The sequence below is a fragment of the Symphodus melops genome (genome assembly GCF_947650265.1).
Source record: "Symphodus melops genome assembly, chromosome: 15".
Lineage (NCBI taxonomy): Eukaryota > Metazoa > Chordata > Actinopteri > Labriformes > Labridae > Symphodus > Symphodus melops.
Genome location: NC_136705.1, coordinates 15,539,662 through 15,558,459, shown reverse-complemented (window position 1 = coordinate 15,558,459; position 18,798 = coordinate 15,539,662). Strand labels below are relative to the sequence as shown.

General features: G+C 39.7%; 2 protein-coding genes across 3 annotated transcripts; both read right to left on the bottom strand.

Annotated features, from left to right (window-relative positions):
- Positions 1-629: 629 nt before the first annotated feature.
- On the bottom strand, positions 630-5,469 carry il22ra2 (interleukin 22 receptor, alpha 2). Its single transcript, XM_079363287.1, has 6 exons — positions 5,221-5,469; positions 4,195-4,315; positions 2,612-2,793; positions 2,137-2,279; positions 1,571-1,728; positions 630-659 (listed from the first exon to the last, which is right to left on the bottom strand). Exons 1-5 carry the CDS (start codon positions 5,411-5,413, stop codon positions 1,579-1,581), a joined length of 789 nt encoding a protein of 262 aa, XP_079219413.1. The 5' UTR covers positions 5,414-5,469; the 3' UTR covers positions 630-659; positions 1,571-1,578.
- A 1,846-nt stretch (positions 5,470-7,315) lies between these two features.
- Positions 7,316-17,557, bottom strand: ifngr1l (interferon gamma receptor 1-like). 2 transcript variants are annotated; one of them, XM_079362695.1, is made up of 7 exons: positions 17,304-17,557; positions 12,421-12,544; positions 11,456-11,628; positions 9,967-10,163; positions 9,621-9,792; positions 8,908-9,020; positions 7,316-8,765 (listed from the first exon to the last, which is right to left on the bottom strand). In XM_079362695.1, exons 1-7 carry the CDS (start codon positions 17,374-17,376, stop codon positions 8,415-8,417), a joined length of 1,203 nt encoding a protein of 400 aa, XP_079218821.1. In that variant the 5' UTR covers positions 17,377-17,557; the 3' UTR covers positions 7,316-8,414. The 2 variants fall into 2 exon arrangements, with proteins under 2 accessions (XP_079218821.1, XP_079218822.1); XM_079362696.1 differs by having other exon boundaries at positions 9,621-9,789.
- Between the last annotated feature and the right edge of the window lie 1,241 nt (positions 17,558-18,798).

Sequence of the window (18,798 nt, the reverse complement as noted above, 5' to 3'; positions counted from 1 at the left end):
GTACAGAACTTCAAATGAATCCGACTATTTGATCATGTGCAAATGACATGAAAATGTTCAACGTTAAACACAAATATTGATCTTGTGGTCATGAAGTGACTCCATTTGGAAGTGATTATGTAAATCATTAGTCCTGACTAATTCAAATCTGATTACTGAATAACTATGAAGTCAATATTGGGGGTTATTGGTTTTAAATGTTTGAACGACCTCTCTTACAAAGACTTTAAGAGTTCAAGCGTTTAATCATAATTATTTCATTTATTGTATTGGAATATTACATTTGGCATTATTCGCAATATTACCAGATGGGACAGCAGAAAATGTATGCAAGCAAATGGTTACAACTTCATGTCACTGGAATTGTTCTGTGACTGAAGACGTGTTTTGAAATGTAACAAACCAAAGTCAAATATGAAGTGATAAAAGACAAAAAATATATACTTTTGATTGAAACAATTCAAATATTCAGTGCAATCAAGGTTACATTTGACACCACTGCACAAACAAATCATTCACAAGCAATTCTTAATGCTGTTTATGATGAAGTGAGTCACGTTTTTTTTGGCACTGACTTTTCTGCTGTCGAAGTAGCTGTAAAAACTGAAAGATAAATCGATAGAGTTGCAGTCCTTCATTGCAGCATATTTGTAGTTTTTCTAAAAGAGAAAAAAAAAAAAAGACAAAAAGATGGGAGAAGATTAATGAACTGCACAAAGGAATAAGTGTCCAGAGTTACACTATCTCCAGTCTACACTCCATCTCACATCTTAAAATAGTGAAGAGGGTGGGGTTAGCAGAGGTAATTATAGTCATTGTGGAGAAAATCTCCTGCTAAGATTTCTCCTCCAGGAGTTTCATTTTCCCTCCCTCTTTCTGTCTCGCTGCCTCGGGCGATTGTGCTGTGACAGCCGATATGTGACTTCTCATTGGATAATCTTTTGTTACAACAGAAAGGTTACCTTTCACTGGCTAACGATACTGTCCAGCTGGTCTGTGAGGAGCACTGACACACACTCACACAAAGCACAAACTTGTAACATTCTCACGGGTAAAGCAGCTTTTTTTCCCCTTTTCTTTTTTGTTGCTACAACCCGGGTTCTGCCTTCAGTCAACGTTCTGCACCTCTGCAAAGAGTTTTTACCAAAGTTATCAAACATATAATGTGAAAAATGAGCTGATGTGATCCTAACACCAACACGTTTAGTGAAAGTAAAATTAGTTACATTCAGCTGGTGTACTTGTGGCTACATTTACTTGAACAGTTTAATACAAATAAAGCACAGCAACCAATGAAGTGCACCTTCTATTGTACAGCCTGTCTTTTAAATATTCCTGTTACTTTGTCGTCCCCTAATTTAGTCACAACACTTATAGAAAAAAAAAAACCAAGTATTTCTTATGGACAAAAATACCAATTATCATCTATGAAATGTGTGTCATGTTTGCACATGTCAAACAAACACGTGGCTGCTAGTGGAGTATTTTTCCAGTAAATCATTCGTACTTAACCATAAAGTAAGGATTTAAGCGTCTCTCGCCTCCAGCAGACGAGTGTGCTCGATCATACCTGTGTGATCAGGGTGCAATGAAACATTTCGCGGGGCTACGAATGCTGCTCTTGGCCTGGTGGGGGATGGTGGTCTGGGCTTGGAGGCAGTATTTCTCTTTGTGTTTTAGCTCGGTCAGATTCAGCTTGTTAGAGCAGCACTGTATCTCAAACACGTCCTGAAGAACAGGAAACACCAAGAGACTGATCAGGGGACGGTGTAGCACAGACATACGTTTGAAATACGGTTAACATGAGGTACTGTGTAGTTTGGGAGGAAGTTCGGTCTTAAAGCGCAACACAATAAAAAAAATAGTTACCCTGATAGCTATAAATTAGATTATTATAAATTGTTTATTCTTACAGCAATTACAAATCAGAGACACATTTATTCAATTACAGCATCAATTCATTTATTTAGTAATTATACTCCAAGAAAAAGACGTTCTTGAAAGTAAATCTCATCCTGAGGCAGCCGATAAATATCATCCATTTCACTTATACATCTAAGCTGCTAGCTTCATTTTTCAGATGTGCATTTGTTGACCTTGGGCACCAAAAATCAAGGCGCCTCTCGAGTGTCCTACCTCCTGTTCACTTGCGTGCGTGAGGAAGATCTTGTAATGCAGCCTGCTTTGCATCTTCCTCACAAGAGCTTTGGTGGATCTCACGCTGACCACCACGCCTCGCTTTGTGAAGTTCAGCCTCAGAACAGGAGGGCTGATTGTTGCTGCAGAGGTGAGGACCAGAAGAGATGTTTGTGATGAAAAAAATCAGGAAGAAGCATGTCAGAGACTTTGAACTGTCATCCAGCAGTACTTGAATTATTCTGGGAAAAGGCTGATGAATGCTCTTATATGTTAAGTATGGTAAGTATACACTAGGGCCTTGGTTAGTGGATAATATAACTCTTCTGTACTTGTAATTTAGTGATTTAACATTCACGTTGATGTTGGATATGATCCTGTTCTCTCTGATTTAAGAGCTTTTTTTCTTTTCTATTTTGCTTTGTATTTTATTGCATCCCTTTAGTGAGCTAGAGTAAGAAGTGTGAACACCTACTGTCCCAACGTGGGCTGAATCTCCGCGAGAGAGCCCAGGCTGATTTGCTGGAGGGCAGGGAGGAGACGTGCACTCGGGCGTAGTACCACTCTCTGGGTTCAGAGGTCACAGCGCTGAGGTCACACTGGAGCTTTTGTATCCCCTGACAGCCATCCACATCCAACCATTCCGGCTCTCCATAACTGATAAGTACAGAGAGGAGACACGAACACAAAGAGGAGTGTTCAGTTAGCGGCTGTTTATTTTACTATCGCAGCTGGTCAAGGTTGACCTCATTATAATTACAGTACACAGCGGCTTTAGGAAAGAGCTTCTTCTCGAACGTCCAAGTTCTTTGGAATTTTATAAAAATGTCTCCAGCATATTAAACATTACATGAACGTTAATAAAGCGAGCCAGCGATTACTGTAGCTGCTGAGCAGCTTGATTATTATTAGTAAGGATGTGGTAATCTACATTATGCTTTCTGATTAACTGAGTCAGCCGAAGCATATTTGTTAAAATCACAAGCTCCAATCCCCTCGATCCACCACCCCTGTGTAAGCCACGCCCCAAACATTATATAGCCTGCCCTCATATCTCCAGCTCCCTCTTTGTCCCCCCACACCAAAGCTGGCTGTCAGAAGAAGAAAAAAAGGAACCGACAAACCTTTTGTATTGACCTTGATCAGGAAATTGGATGCATTATTGATGTAGGTCTGATTCACAAGAGATAATAATATAATTTGTAGGATTCTGTTTGTTTAGTATTATAATACATTGAGTTTAATGTTTTCACTTCTTTGTTGTGATAGAAAAAAATCATCCACCTCTACAACATCATCACCTGGTCACCAAATAAACAAATTAAAATCAAGCAGCATGGGATCCTGTGTTTCAATGTGCACTCCCCATTGATGTCTCCTGTACTGGCACTAAGCTCTACCAACTCGCTTTTTCAATATTAAACACAGCGATGGGCTCAAAGGAATGCTTGAGGGACTCCTTCAGTAAAGTGGGAAACAGAAGATGAGGAATTACAAAAGTGAGTAAAACATAAACTGTAGTGGCTTCCCAAATGCAGTGCTGTACTAGCAATAAGTAGCTCAGAGCTGTACTTAAAGGGATACTTCACCCATTTGCATGAAGCTGTGTATCATTAGAAACATGGTAGTAGTGTTGAATGGTCGTGAATCCAGCCCTCATTTTGCCCTGAGAAGAGAAAAATGTGTTTTTCTTTGCTTGAAAGTTTTCTTCATGTGATGCAAAAAGCGTCATATTGCATCACATGAAGAAAACTTCCAGGTAAAGAAAAACATATTTTTCTCGTCTCAGGGCAAAATGAGGGTTGGATTCACGACCATTCAACACTACTACCATGTTTCTAATGATACACAGCTTCATGCAAATGGGTGAAGTATCCCTTTAAGTACTGTACTTAAAGACACAATTCACAAGTTATTCTTCCACACCGCATACTGGTGATCTACACTTTGACATTTTTATAGGAAGCATTTATAGTGTGTGCGTGTGTGTGTGTGTGTGTGTGTGTGTGTGTGTGTGTGTGTGTGTGTGTGTGTGTGTGTGTGTGTGTAATGTCTCACATCTTCCACTGGATGTAGTACAGCAGCGGGTGGCTGGTGTTGGGTGGAGTCCAGCGCAGGATGTTTTTATAGTCCACAGAGTCAAACCTCACCTGGGTGGGCGGAGCAAGCATCACTGGAACTAAGGAAGTTATTGATTACATGGAGGTTTATGGGTAGATAAGAGAGTCAAAGGAAACACATGAACAAAAAAAACTACTCGTGCCATTTGACAGAGAATATTGAGTAATAAATCCATTTGGGTTTTGAAGTTAAAAAGATGAAACGTTTGGCGGGAAAAAAGGCATTTTTTTTTAATCTTCCTTATCTAACCTTGTTCTGAAATATAAAATGCAATAAACATAATAAACTGGAGGTAAATGAGTTACTGAAACGTCTACTTTATGAAAATAAAACTACACTTGATTTGGTGTGTGATATTTTGATTCCTCTGTGGACAGTGATAAAGACAGTAAAGTTAGAAAGACTTTTCTTTCAAAGGTTTTACATAATTCAATATTTAATTATCTAGACCATGGAAGAGTCTGCATCCATATCAGTGTGTAAGGTTTTTTTAAGTAGTGCAGGGGTTTTTTCAAGGAATTTGAAATCAAGAGGTCTTATGACACTAATTGATTCCTCACCACTGACCCTATGCTCTATTTGTTGAAGTCCAAGAAGTTCAACATTTGGACTTTTTCTCAGATTATGAAACATGAGTGAACTGAGACAAAAAATGTAGTTATATTTTTCTTTTACAAAATGTAACTAATTCACTTTTACTAAATGTATGTCATTACAGTCATTTGTTGTTGAGCTGCAGGAACGTTTACATCCCAAAGTGTAACTGAACACAGGATGCCACGATGCAAGTAAAGTATGAAGTAAAAAAACAACATGTCCAATTAGTTTAAAGTCACTCTCCACAACTCTCAGATGAAAGGTGAAACTTGATACAAACACTAATCAGAGGGAGAATTTGCAGATTTAGGTTTCTTTTAACAATAAAACAAACATAATAACTCACATCATAAAATATAAATGTACCTTGTTCTGTGGCAGAGACATCCAGTCTTCCCAACAGCACGGCTCCCATCAGCAGGTGGATCATTGTGTTGATGCTGTTGATGATGATGAACAGACAGCAGGCCAACAAAGAGCGAGCGACCCTTGACTGATGCTGCCACCAACACGAGCTCTTACCTTTAACATGCATCAACTTCCCCCTCACAACTTCCATGATGTAGAAGCCTTTTACGGTATTATGGACATGACAAGGACATTGTGACAATGTAACGCGATCGACACAGAAGTAAATTTTTTTGCAATTTACATGTGACAACATAGAGATGTGTTACGTCACAAATGTTCCAGCAGCTATGCTATACCTCTGACTCCGTACGTAATGACGCTCACAGATGTACCAATTATATGAAATACTTCGCCTTCTTTAAATGTCTGAGTTTTCAGCTTCAGAGACGAGAAAGATCTGCTATGATGAGAACAAACCAAAGAGTAGAAAAGAAAGAAACATTTGCTTGATGGGTATCGCTAGTTTCTTTTTTTACAGATAGGCCTTTTGCTTGTTGTTTGTCTCTCCTTGAAACAACCAGACTGTTAGTTGTTCATTTTAATGATGGTTAAAGTATAAATAATGGAGTAGACTTGTAGAAAAACCGCAGACGCCATAAGAAGGCCCTAAAAGAGAAGCAGCAAATTTCAATTAGTCATTAGTGACTCATGATACACAAACAAGCCTTCTCCAAATTAAGCTCTATAAGTTCTGTGAGGATGTATTTGATTTAACTGCCCTTTGTTCTCTGAAGGTCAGAGAAATTAACACACTTCACCTGTTACAGGAACGGATGATAACAACCTGCTGCCCCAACATTTAAGTGGAAATATCAAAGGTTTACTGGAAGTGTTTCAGATAATGAATCTCAATGACAGTGCAAAAAACCTGCTATGAGAAAGAGAGGCGACATTGTATCTTAACTACTTCTTTGCTGGCTTTTTACTGGATCATTGTAACATCTTTGAGAATGATGTTTATGGATTTTTAAATATGTTTAAGTGGAGTTTTTTTTTTTTTTGGTAATTGTTGCAAATTCTTATCCTGCTTAGAAAATAAATTAGTGGAAAGAAAAAAGAAAAGGTGAGAGATACATGGGGATAAAGTCTTTAAAATAAAATATTTACAATAAATGACCAAAGTCTGAAATAGCGAGCACACTATATATATTTTTTTTATAATATTGCACAAGTTGAGAATGATTGTGTTTTGTAACACTAGTAGCTAGTAGCTAGTACTGGATAAAACTAGTACTGGATAAAACCAGTACTAGCTAGCTGAAGTTATTCAAAAACTTAATTAAACTTAAAATACTTACATGCTATGTTAAAGGCAATGGATTCAAACAGTGAAACTGAATAATTGTTACTTGACACCAAGACAAATTCTAGACAATAAACTCGATTCTGATTCTTTTCAGTAAACTTAAAACAGTGAATAAATTAAATTGTAAGCCAAGAGTAATGGGTGAGTTCAAAAGCACAGAAAAAGGTCGAATTAGAAATATGTAGCAGATGCTCATTAAGAATTTGCATCAAAAAGGGAGGAATGAAGTGTGCAAGTGCTTAGTCCCCGTCCCCGTGTGTGGAAACCTCCACTGAGTTCAGACTGGCCTAAAAGTTATCAGACAGAAATGAACAGATTTAACAAACTGGCTTTAGATAGTTAAAAAATATATGATTAAATTAAGTTCTGATGTTCATTTTTTTAGATCGTCTTACTGAGAGGTAGTTGATCAGAAAGTGCCATTATTTAAACTGCCGTTATTGTTCCTGATATCTCGAAACCCTGAGCTCCGCCTGCATTCTCAGCCGACCTAGTGGGAAGTAAAACTAAAGTGTGTTAGCTACTCTTACTGGAAACAAATAAGTAGCTTTGTACTCCCACACACATGTCAAAGAGGAAGGAAACACACGCACCATTTTCTCTCTTTCTTTTAAACCACAGACTTTAGTTGACCCAGAAACAAAAAAGGACATGCACATTAAAAAAAAATAGCGTGATAACAATAAAAGGACACTTCATGTGGTGAAGACACTGAGAAAGAAAGACGTACAGAAAGGTGGCATGTTAGAGAATAAAGTGCTATATTTAATGGCCATCTGTTTTTCAAAATCTAAACATCCACTCCAACCGGAGATCTCAACTTTCATAACTGAAATTTGTGGACTGAAAATGTTTGCAAAAACACTTCAGCTGTCAGCTTCATTAACAATAATAATGCTGACAACAACGCTGTAAGGTCACTTCAGCCACATTGTTTTTAGACACTCAATGGTGCAGACAAACAACATGCGTTCTGTTTAAATACATATAAAAATAAACCAACATGCCCCACAGTCAAATCCAACGTGTAACGTTTAGAGACAATGTCCAAAACACAGTCTAACAGTCTGTTTCCATTAAGTGCACGAGGTGCCCTCTCATTTCATGAGAAGATTCAAATCAAAGATTTAAGCCATCCATTAAACTGCTTTATATAAAGATTTTTCTTTCAGTTAGTATCGCTGGAAATTGCTTGATCATCTTTTCTTTGTAAATAATGTAATTATATATTTTTTTTTTCAGCCTTTGTCAGAAAATTTTTTAAAAAGCGAGAGGATATTCATTATGAAGAGAAATCAGTATTTTGACCTTCAAACAGAACAGATGATAAAACAGATCGGTTAATGTTGTCATTGCTAGCATTACTTTTCTTACTTATATATAGGAGCACATGAAGCACAGTCAAGTCCCTTTAAGCAGTTTTATAGGATTCGCTGGATGGTGAATCTGTACAAGATGATAGAGGTTAACAGAGCAGGATGTTTAAGAGCGCTCCACTCATTTAAACTCCACAAGTAACGGTGGAGGAGACGTTTTAGAAACAAAGCCATAAGAGGGGACGAGATGAAGATTAGATGAGTAAACCTCAGCACTTAACACTTGTTGTTGGTGCTGCGATGGTTCCGTGGGCTTTTTAATTATCCTTTAGATATCAGATTCAGTCGGAGCCGAGACTGGATCTACAACTGTAAGGCCATTTATCTGATGTAATAAATCACTTAACAAGGACGGTTCTCTTTTTTTGCACATTCAGTTTTGGCGCTGCTCCGACTTTTTGTAACTACAATGAAAATCCACAGCTGACGTCAGGAGCCCTAAACACAACATTTGACCTAGCCCGCCTTCAACCCCGGTAGCCCTCAGCCACCTCACCTGGCGCTAACTTAACCAAAACCGGATGTCGTCTCTCGTAGTCGGAGGTGATCTCTCTGCTGTCGTCTGCGTCGTCTTCCAACTGTCCACCGTTTCTGTATTCAGATCCTTCGTCGTTCTGCACCTCCTCGTCTTCGCGCGCTGCTTCGTCCTCAGGTGACACACCGATGGGCAGGCGCTCGTGATAGTCCGGGGTAGCCACAGGTGTTATTTCTGTCTCGTCCGTGGTTTGCAGGAGAGGTGTTGGTGAGTGAACTTCCGGCACAGCGACGTCCTCTGGAACGACCCCAAATATTAACGGCCCCCGTCGACCTGAGATGTTCTAAAAAGACACAAAGAGCAATCTCCTGATTATTGACTCAGTGGTTGGGATGTCTATCCATTTCTCTATCTATTTGAATTTACAAATATATATGACACAGTGTGGTTCATGAAATAGAATCAGATGGACTGGATGAACATACCGTACAGTGTGGTGTAGAGGACGAAGGTTTGGTCTTTTTTTTGTAAACCATAAAGAGGATCGCAATCAACACAATCAGGAGCAGCCCGCCGACCACAAAGACGTAGATGAAATCTAGACAAAACAGATGTGAAGAAAAACGTTTACAGACAGAATAAAAAGAGACTGAGAAGGAGTAAAGAGTCATGAAGATACTCTCTCTCTCTCTGAATCAACACTTACAGGACTTTCACACTTCTCCTGAAAAGCTCCGGATATTTCAAGGAGAAGCTGTACGTGTGAACGATAAACAGACTTCACAGGTAAGTATTCTCATTATAGCGTTGTGTAGCGTCCGCCCAATATGAACCCAATATTATCCACTCGTCTCCACTTTAACATAGCCACGCTAAAAACCTGATAACTCAACATGCTCTACTGATGAAATCCTGCAGAGTGAATGTAGGATGATCGCTCACATGCAGACGATCAGACAGATCATGATGTGTTCACACAGGCGTCTGAACCGGAGGAGGAACAATTTCCACAAACCGGTACCCGTTTATTAAGAGCAGAAACGGCGACTCCTTGTGGATACTCGTAGAGGAGCTGTGGTGTTACTCGCGCTTTGACACTGAGTTTATAGTGATGCTTCAAAGCGGCATTATTGGTGCGCTTCTTCATCTAAACTGCAAAACCATAAAGAGATTCAGTTGAAAAAACGTTGAACTCAACAGTTAGCCGTCTTCGCCATTGGCTGGGCGCAGTAGTCTTGTGTGGCTTCGACAGACATTCTCTTCATCTCTCCCGTGATCTTCACACAGTGCTTCTCTTGAGCAGCGTCCACAGGAAGCGTCTCCTCACAGACCCTCTCCACGCAGCTGAAACCGTGGGGCTCAGCTTCCTGCTGTCACATGAAGACATGTCCTCAATGCTTCTTATGACCAATAATAACGAAGTGAAATAATTAGATCAACAATAACGAACTGGGGAACTGACACACGTTTCAGGCTTTTTTTTTTTCACTAAGCAATGCTTTAAAACGCTTCACGAACAAACGTGACACGAGCTGCAGTCTGACCTTGTCCGTTATGACGACTTCGTACGTAAATTCCGGGAGCTGTTCGATCTCTGCGACATGGCTTCTTTTCTTCTTACTTCCCGACTGTAGGCTGTCGGCATTCTTCTCTACGTGAAACAGCCAGGGATGCACGAAGCGAAGCAGGACCAGGTCATCCTTTTTGGCCGTGACGTTCACCGACGGGAGATCCACAACACCTGGAAAACAGACGTGAACGCGGCTGAACGGCTGACTCGGACACTTGTTGAGTCGTGGCAACTAGAACAAGAAGTCGGATGTAAGTTATGTCACACGCTTACGTTTCAAGTCAGCATTTCTCAAAAGAAGATTTTTTTTTTACGGACTTGAATGCACATTCGAAACACTTTTCTAAAGCTGTTTTCTTTTTTTCCTTTCCAGCTAACACTGCTGACCAATTGAATGGTTTCAAAGTGTTATGAAGATGTCCATTTGTCCAACATGGTCAGGCCTGTTTTATATAATACATGAATCATGTCGGCTTCTGATCCAGAATGTACTTTATCCTTCTCTCTACAAAATGCTGGTTAATAAAATATTAATCCTGGCATAATATGATTTAATCCTTCCGTTAAAACTGCAAAATACAGAAAAGAGCTCAACTTTATTCTAAACAGCTGAATTATGAATGAAACACTGACTACGCATACAGAGCCTTATTGGATCCTTTTGGCGTTCTCAACAGGACGGCTACAGAGATGAACAGGAAGAGAGAGGACAATGTTGTGCAGCATACAGGCCGATGTGTTTAAAGAGAAGAGCTCTCTGATAGAAACTGAACTCTGTATTTAGAGACGTACAAGTTTCCTCCAACTGACTCCAGCTAGTGCGTAGCAGCAGTGTGCGAGTTCAAACTGAGCCTGCTTGTTATAACACAAAGTATTACTAGGTCGTTGTAGTCAATATCTTCAATAAAAGACAATTCACTGCTAAATTCAAAGCCGGGCTTCCCACTCTTTTTAAAAGCCCGAGTGCGGTGCACTTTCTTGGCCCTGGCACGCTTGAAGGAGGAGGCATGCTTCAACACGGAACGAGCACAAGCATGGGCGCACAACCTGGACTGCCTTCATTATGGAGAAAAACCAGGAGGTGTGATCATGGCTGTATCTGTCAGAACAGTTGCAGTCTTGTTCTCCGTGTTGTTCTCCGATGTGAATGGACGTCCCTTATTTGAGGTTTGAATTTTTTTTTTTTTAATCTGCCTTCGTTATCCTCCAGTAAAGACATGCGTGTGTCTTACCGCAACATCATGCAGCCTTCCCCATTTCATTTAAAATGGCCACTTTGACTAATGAGTTAGTTTATGTCACAGGTCACATGGGAGTGATGGACTGGGTAACAAAGTAACATGGAGAGAGTGAGCCTCTGTTGTCAACTTTAAACCTAAGCTTTGAAAATAAACACAAAGTAACCCGACGCCGGTCAAAAAAAAAAAAAAAAAAACTTGTTAAGTAAGGATAAAACTACTCACATTTCCTATCGACTAGCGAGTCCTTGAAATAGGTGAACTCGATTCCCTCAGATGATTTCGACTCTTCCTCTCCGATCACAGCCTTCACCTTGACATAGTAGTCTTCTTCTGATTCAGAGAGAAAGGATATGTCAGCCTGCAGAGCGGGAGGGTCCACAGTAAGGTTGTCCGGGCTGAGGAAAAGAAGAAGAGACACTTTGTCAGCTTTTGTAGACGGAAAAAAAATGAAGCAAACAGTCTCCTGATGAAGCTCTAAATGATCCCGATTCAGCACCTATTGAAATCGTTTGAAACCTCATGAACACGTTTGTGAAAAGTCAACATAGGTGTAACATACTGTAGGCTGTAATCAGCCACTTCTAACCTTAAAGTATTTGAGCATCAGCACGATAACAAAATGAAAGCAAATACAACCTGAACAAATGCACTCAGCTTTATTTAATGGATGGGAAATGGACTTATATAGCGCTTTTACACTGCCTGCCACTCGTACCCTTTCACACACTGATGACAGTGGTTGCTATGTAGTATCATCCATCAGAAGGATCCATTCATACACCACCACTGAAGCAGCAGGAGCAATGTGGGGCTAAGTGTCTTGCCCAAGGACACGGCGGCCATGGTGCTCAGCTGGGGACCGAGAGACGACGACTCGACCAACTGAGCTCGTATCCACGACAGCTTTCACTTTAACTATCACATGTTATGATGTGTTGAGCCCTTTTCACAGATGCCTGCCCATCTATCCATAAATGCACCGTTTCGTTTTTCAAAGTGAAAAAAAAAAAAATCTTTGTTCTTTCCTCCAATTAATCATTTGAAGAAGAAATTCAGTGCGTCGCATCATTGATAAATGAAAAGTTAAGCAGGGATCGCCTTGGAAACGAAATGTCTTCAACAGGTAAACACAGAGTTGAATGAGTGAATGAGCTCAATGAGAAGGATAAACCCTCTTTGTGACTTACCAGGATGAGATACAGCCGATCTCGACGATGAATCTAAGTCCTGGTGTCAGCGGTTCTTCATAGCGCCACTTCAGAATGTTTTTCAGATTTCCACAGTCCAGGGTCAAGTTTGTCGGCGGATTCACTGCCGGGAACAGACAAACATTTGAAACTGGAGAAAATCCAAAAGCACACGCACATCTCTTGCTTAGCTGCTGAGTCAGAAAAAAAAAACAGATAAGATGCAGACAAACATTATGGCACCCAAATACTTATATATTTGCTCTGTGCATTCAACAAAGACAAGATTTTAGCTTTGGAAACTCTTAAGCAAACAACAGCCACTTGACATCAGAGCTCTAATTTTTAATGATATTAGCAGCAAAAGATTGTGAACACGACATGTCCTGTCACAGTGAGGAAAAACACGTGAGCTGTAGAGAAAGGGTTCATGATAGGTCACTGACAGAGTCAAACGTGTCAGGGAGGCTGGGAGTTCGCAGTGCCATAAACTGACCAGAAGGGGGCACTGTAAGGCAACTTGATTCTTTCAAAGGTTTCACAAACAGAGAGAAGACTTTTACACACAGAGGTAATGAGACGTCAGGACGTCATTTCTCTTTCACTACAGCTGAAGACAAAATACTTTTCAGTATCCTTGAACTTGTTGTTCTGGAGTGAAAGGTCACGACGCAGCTCCACACATTTATTCCAAAAAGGCAGATAAAAAAAAAAAAAAAAAAAAACATTCCCAAAGACCTTCTCAAACACTACTTCCTGCTCAGCCATACTTTGGAAGTAATGCTCACTCGCTGTTCCTTCCAGCTTTACTTTTATTGCACTACAAGAGGAGCAGCTGACTGACAGAAAAGAGGAGCAGCGCCTCCATTCAGTGCGTGTTTACACAAGCATGACATTTACAGGAAAGGACCTGCTTCACCACGCACACTGACACCTGTAAACAAAGTTTAAAAAAAAAAGCACAACGTACAACAAGAGATTTGACTCTCTTTAGGCGTTGTGCTTTAGAGATATTTCAAACGGGAACAAAAATCGGCCTCTCTCTGCTCTCACACCGTTTGGTCAAAGCGTAAGGAACCTAAAGAGCACGGTTCAATGACTTCTCCTGCTCAGGTTAAGCTTTCACGTCATCAAATCAACACGCCGATTCTTTCCATTTCAAAGAACGAAAAGACGGATGACATGCGCAAAATTGAAGAATAAAAAAAGGTGTTTGGGATTTGAATGTTTTGAGGAAGAAGGTATAGGCCTGCACACTGCACACAAAGCTGTGAGGACGGCTTTTATTATGAAACAACGTCTCGACCAGCGGTCTTCTTCAGGCGAGCATATTCCGTCATGTCTGACGACTGACTTCTTGCCTGACACTGCACGAATGTGTTGTGGTCGAGCTACGGAGTCACAGTCGGATGAGTCAACCGTTATCACACAGCGAGACACACACACACACACACACACACACACACACACACACACACACACACACACACACACACACACACACACACACACACACACACACACACACACACACACACACACACACACACACACACACACACACACACACACACACACACACACACACACACACACACACACACACACACACACACACACACACACACACACACACACACACACACACACACACACACACAAAAAAGTACATGTTGGTTTCATTTCAACTTTGAAACCACCTCATTTGCGTACACGTGACAAGACACCCACGTAAAAAAACAAGAAGTGAACATAAACAGATCGAGGTGTGAAAAAAAAAAAAAAAAAAGGGGTCGAGGTGATAACCGCAGAGGGTAAGAGTGGTCAATGAGGGCTATAACCACACGGTATCTGCCGTCTGCTGACACACGATTTATTTCCCCATTCGTAACTCCTGACTTATCTTCTCACAGTTTGAGGAGTGTTTTTGAACCAAATATTTTAGAAACACTGATAAGAAAAGCTTTCACTTTGAGTTGTGTCATCGGGATTACTGGCTAAGGGCTTTACAAGCACGAACACTCCTCAAGAGGACGAAAGCAAAACTTCCTGTCAGACAATATTTAAACTGACAGTTTGAACGTCACATCATCATGCATGGAGATGAACAGTGGGGAACAAGCAGTTACTAAAGGTCAAAGCGACAACCTTGAGAGGAGAGGAACAAAAAAAAAAAAAGGTCCGACCACATCAGAGGAGAAGTAGAAGTGATTTCTGAAACCCGCAGCGGGTCGATACTTTTCTTTTGAGGGAAGCAGGTTGTTAATGGAGACAGAAAACAGAAACGCTCGCATACGAAGCCGTCAGATTTGTGCAAACCAAGCAGAATCGTGTGTCGCCAGCAGGAAGAGAGAACAGATGCTATCAGAGTTTAAAACGGAGGCAGCTCGATGACGTTTCACAAGATGACAAAAACACTTCCCCGAGTGTGTTTTTACAAAACCCCTTTTTAAAGTAAGTTCATCAAAAAAAACAACAAAAAACAAAACAAAAAAAAACAACACAGAGCAAAGGACGGTTTAAATCAAGGCTGAGCAGTTTCAACACGCACGATCATGAAAACAAAAGAATCCAGATTAGACCGTCACAGTGCCTCATGTGTTGAGCACCTTCTGTCCCCACGTTTTCATCACATCATGTTTCAAAGTGTTTGTTGTTATATTTTGGTCACTGGAGTGCAACACCGCTGCCTCAAAAACCTCAAATACTATCCGATATTTCTGATTTATTTTAATGCATTGCTCGATTTTTGTGTGGTTCGAGTTTTCAAATCCACAAGCAAATCATGACCTCAATAATCAATTAAAAATGATCCTGATCATGATTTTGTGCGACAATCAAGCAGCCTTATTTTATATTGAACAATAAAACATGGCCCTGTTAGGCTCAATCGAAGAATGTGTTGTAGCGTTCATGTCCACTGTCATGTTCACGCAGGATTCCTTTAACCTCTGGTTCAATATGAAAACAGAAAGTCAGTGTTTACATCCTGCCAGTTTGGTTCATTTTAGATTCTCTTAAAAGTATTAATAATAAAACACTCATTTTTAAAACTTATTTCTAAGGAAAGGACACAAAATAAGTTCATTGGGAAGATGGAATAAAAGACAGTTTGGACAGTCTCACGGATTGTTCAGGTGATTTTTCTATCAATCAGTTACATATTACTGACGTCTTAAGGTATGCAAATAAACTTTAGAACGACTACAGTAAATCATTATAGGGATGTTGTGTACAACGCTGCTGGCCACACAGTGACCAGAGTGTCTGCATACGTAGACTGGGTGCATTAATGATTCAGAGCTCTTCTCTGCTGATCACATCATGATGCACTCATCAAGTGTGTCGGAATAACTCCCAGAGAGACTCATCAGGATCCATACTAATTCACTTGCTGTTACTTTACATCATAATTGCTTTTATTACAGTTTTCTCCCGCACTAAAAGCATCCTTCCCAGGTCAGGGCACACGAGATCTGAAGGAATACAGCTGATTATGTGAAACAGTCATCTGTAATCTGAGCTAGGTTGCTTCCTTTGTCGTATTGTCGTCGCCCTCGTCCATTTAAACATGTGTCTACTTTTAAATTCAACTTGTGAAGCAGGAGACATGATATTCCAGTTTTGGTATGATTGATTGATTGATTGATATTTTACTGATCCAGAGGCAAATTCAAGTATGTTGGGACATGAGTTTTTAATGAGATACAAAAGAAAAAGGTGAGCTGGTTGAAAATATTCCCTCTAAAATTCTTTGGTCACTTCTAGATATTGGACAATGCAGCATGGCATGAAAGCAGGTAGGAAATGATCCATCAGGAAAAACAATTAAAGACACAGTAAGGGTTACTTTGAAGGGTTACTATTAGTTTTGTTGACACGTTATTCTTTTGTGACAATTTATTTGTTTCATTTTTAGTATAGCTGCATTGTTGTTCATTTACAGCTCTTTGTACCTTTGAATGGCCCCTCAGGGATAAATACTGTTTTTTTTTATTGAACTAAATTGAAAAGGAAAAGGATATATATATATTTTAAAAAAACCAAAACAGGAATGTATCCCTAGAAGAGGGTCTACTCATGCCAGATGTGATTTAGATACTGAACTCTTTTGACAGACAGGGACACATGTTCACTGCAGGTAAAGCTACAGACTGATCCTAACAATAGACTTAAAACATTAAAACAATCATGTAAGAGAAGACTACTTCTTTACTGAGGAAAGACTTCTTTTTATTGTTGTGTTTGAAATGTAATAAGTGAGAGAGAGAAAAGGGTCCTTCCATATCATAATGTAAAATAAACTCCATAGATTATAATTAACAGCAAATGTGCTCTTTCAGTTCCTGTACTGTGAAGTGAATATGAATGACCTGAATCCTGATATGAGATCTTGGTCATCTTACACAATGCATTTCTTCTACCTCAGAGTATTTCACAGAAGTCTACAGTGTCCTCTGTTGGGTTTAATATCCTCCATACTGAACAATGGCTCTTTCTCAGAAAGAGAACTACACTTCTTTACACAAACACATCACACTAACAAGGAGTCTTGAGTAATAGTGAAAAGCACAAAGAGGAAATAAAGAGAAGCCCAACAAAGTACAAGGCAGTTGGTTCTTAAGCAACTTTGTTCAAGCAATCTGCGACGTTACAAGAATTTATCTTATTCCTATTTATGATGTTCCCTCGTCTGACAGCAAACTGAGGAGAACGAGCAGGAAATGTTTCCCAGTCCCAGGGACATGACACCTACAACCTCACAGTCACACTGATTTAACAAATGCAGTCTTGCCGAGTGTTTCAGAGGAGTGTAAAGCCATTGCTTTGAGCATAGACTGAAGCTAGCATAGTGTACAAAGTAAACATTAGCTTCTTCTTACCGTGAACCGAGACGGCGTGTGAGCAGAGCAGAGCGAGGATAACAGGACAACACAACGTCACAGCCCAATCCATACTGTTTCTGCTCTCTAGATGAAGGCTGCTTCCTTTAAATCAGCTTTAATATTAAAGTAAGACGCTTCCCTGTCCTACAGTTTCATCGTGACGGAACGGAGGGACATGGGTTGAATCTTTCCCAGAGCCAGCTACGCCTGTCTTTGAGATCAGTGGGACAAAAAGCGGATGTGAATTTCCCTGTCGCGTTTTAAAACCTCGTAAATATGCATTTCAAACTTATTTTGTGAGGGGTGATTTACTGTTGTTTTAAATGTCAAATGTTTCATACAGCTATTACAATAGAACAACTCAAACGTGAAATATTGCTTTATTATTGATTAATTTATCTGCTTAAAATAATAGCCTTAGAGAGGTGAAAATGCATTTGCCTAATTAACTGTTTCAATATGATTACTCTCAAATCCGTATAAATGCGTATCTCTTCGACACTATAGACTCGACTTAAAGACAACTGGGTTTGTTACTATTCGAGTCTTTTTGAAGTGTTTTATGAGTCATTCAACTCCGAGTATAACCGAATATTTCCGACGGTACCTGAATGCAACATCCATACGGTGAAATTACCAAACATTTCAGGGTTATTTTTCTTTTGGACAGTGGACGTTTATCCCAGCTGGATATTGTAATCGTGTATTGTAATTTAATTATCAACCAATGTGAAATCAACATTTGGAAATAAAACGGTAAATGTGATTCGAAAAATAATGTGATGAAAACAGATCACAAAATACCCCTCGTTTTAGCCGTTTTGTCAGCATGGGATTTCTATTGAACTAAATTAGATGTAAGTGAAGAGGCTTCTGGTTGTTAAGGTTGTTAAGTACATTTGAAAGCTACTGTCTGATATATGTACACTTAAGAAAATAAACGTGAACTATCAGTTGGATATTCTTTAGTTCAGGCTTATTCTGATGATGACAAAGTAAGCATTTTAAAAAGGACTTGAAGCTGAACTCTGTTTTTAAGATGACTTACTGCTTCCTCTGTAGGATACTTCCCCCATCCTGACGTCAGATGGATGTGAGATTTTTTTCCTCCCCATCCCAGCCCCAAACTGACGCATTCACATATCAACTCTTAAGAGAAGCAACACGAGGTGAGTTAAATGTAAGAAACATTTTCTATCTGTGAACTGGCATGAATTCAGTCATATTGAAAAGCATTTGAAATATATGTTTGTATCCAGTATACTCATGTTAAAGAAAGAGAAAGCCAAGCCTGCTGTATATTCTCAGATTACATTACATAGTGCATTCCTGTGTCTGTTATGTAATAGAAACGTTCTATTTGGATAGAGACATGTAAGATGGGTCTCAGATAAGCACATCAACTGTTTATGATGCTGAAACACTAAATGAAACTTTATTGCACTGTAAGATGTCACTTTTTATCTTGTTGGTGAGATGTTGAATTTGTAAA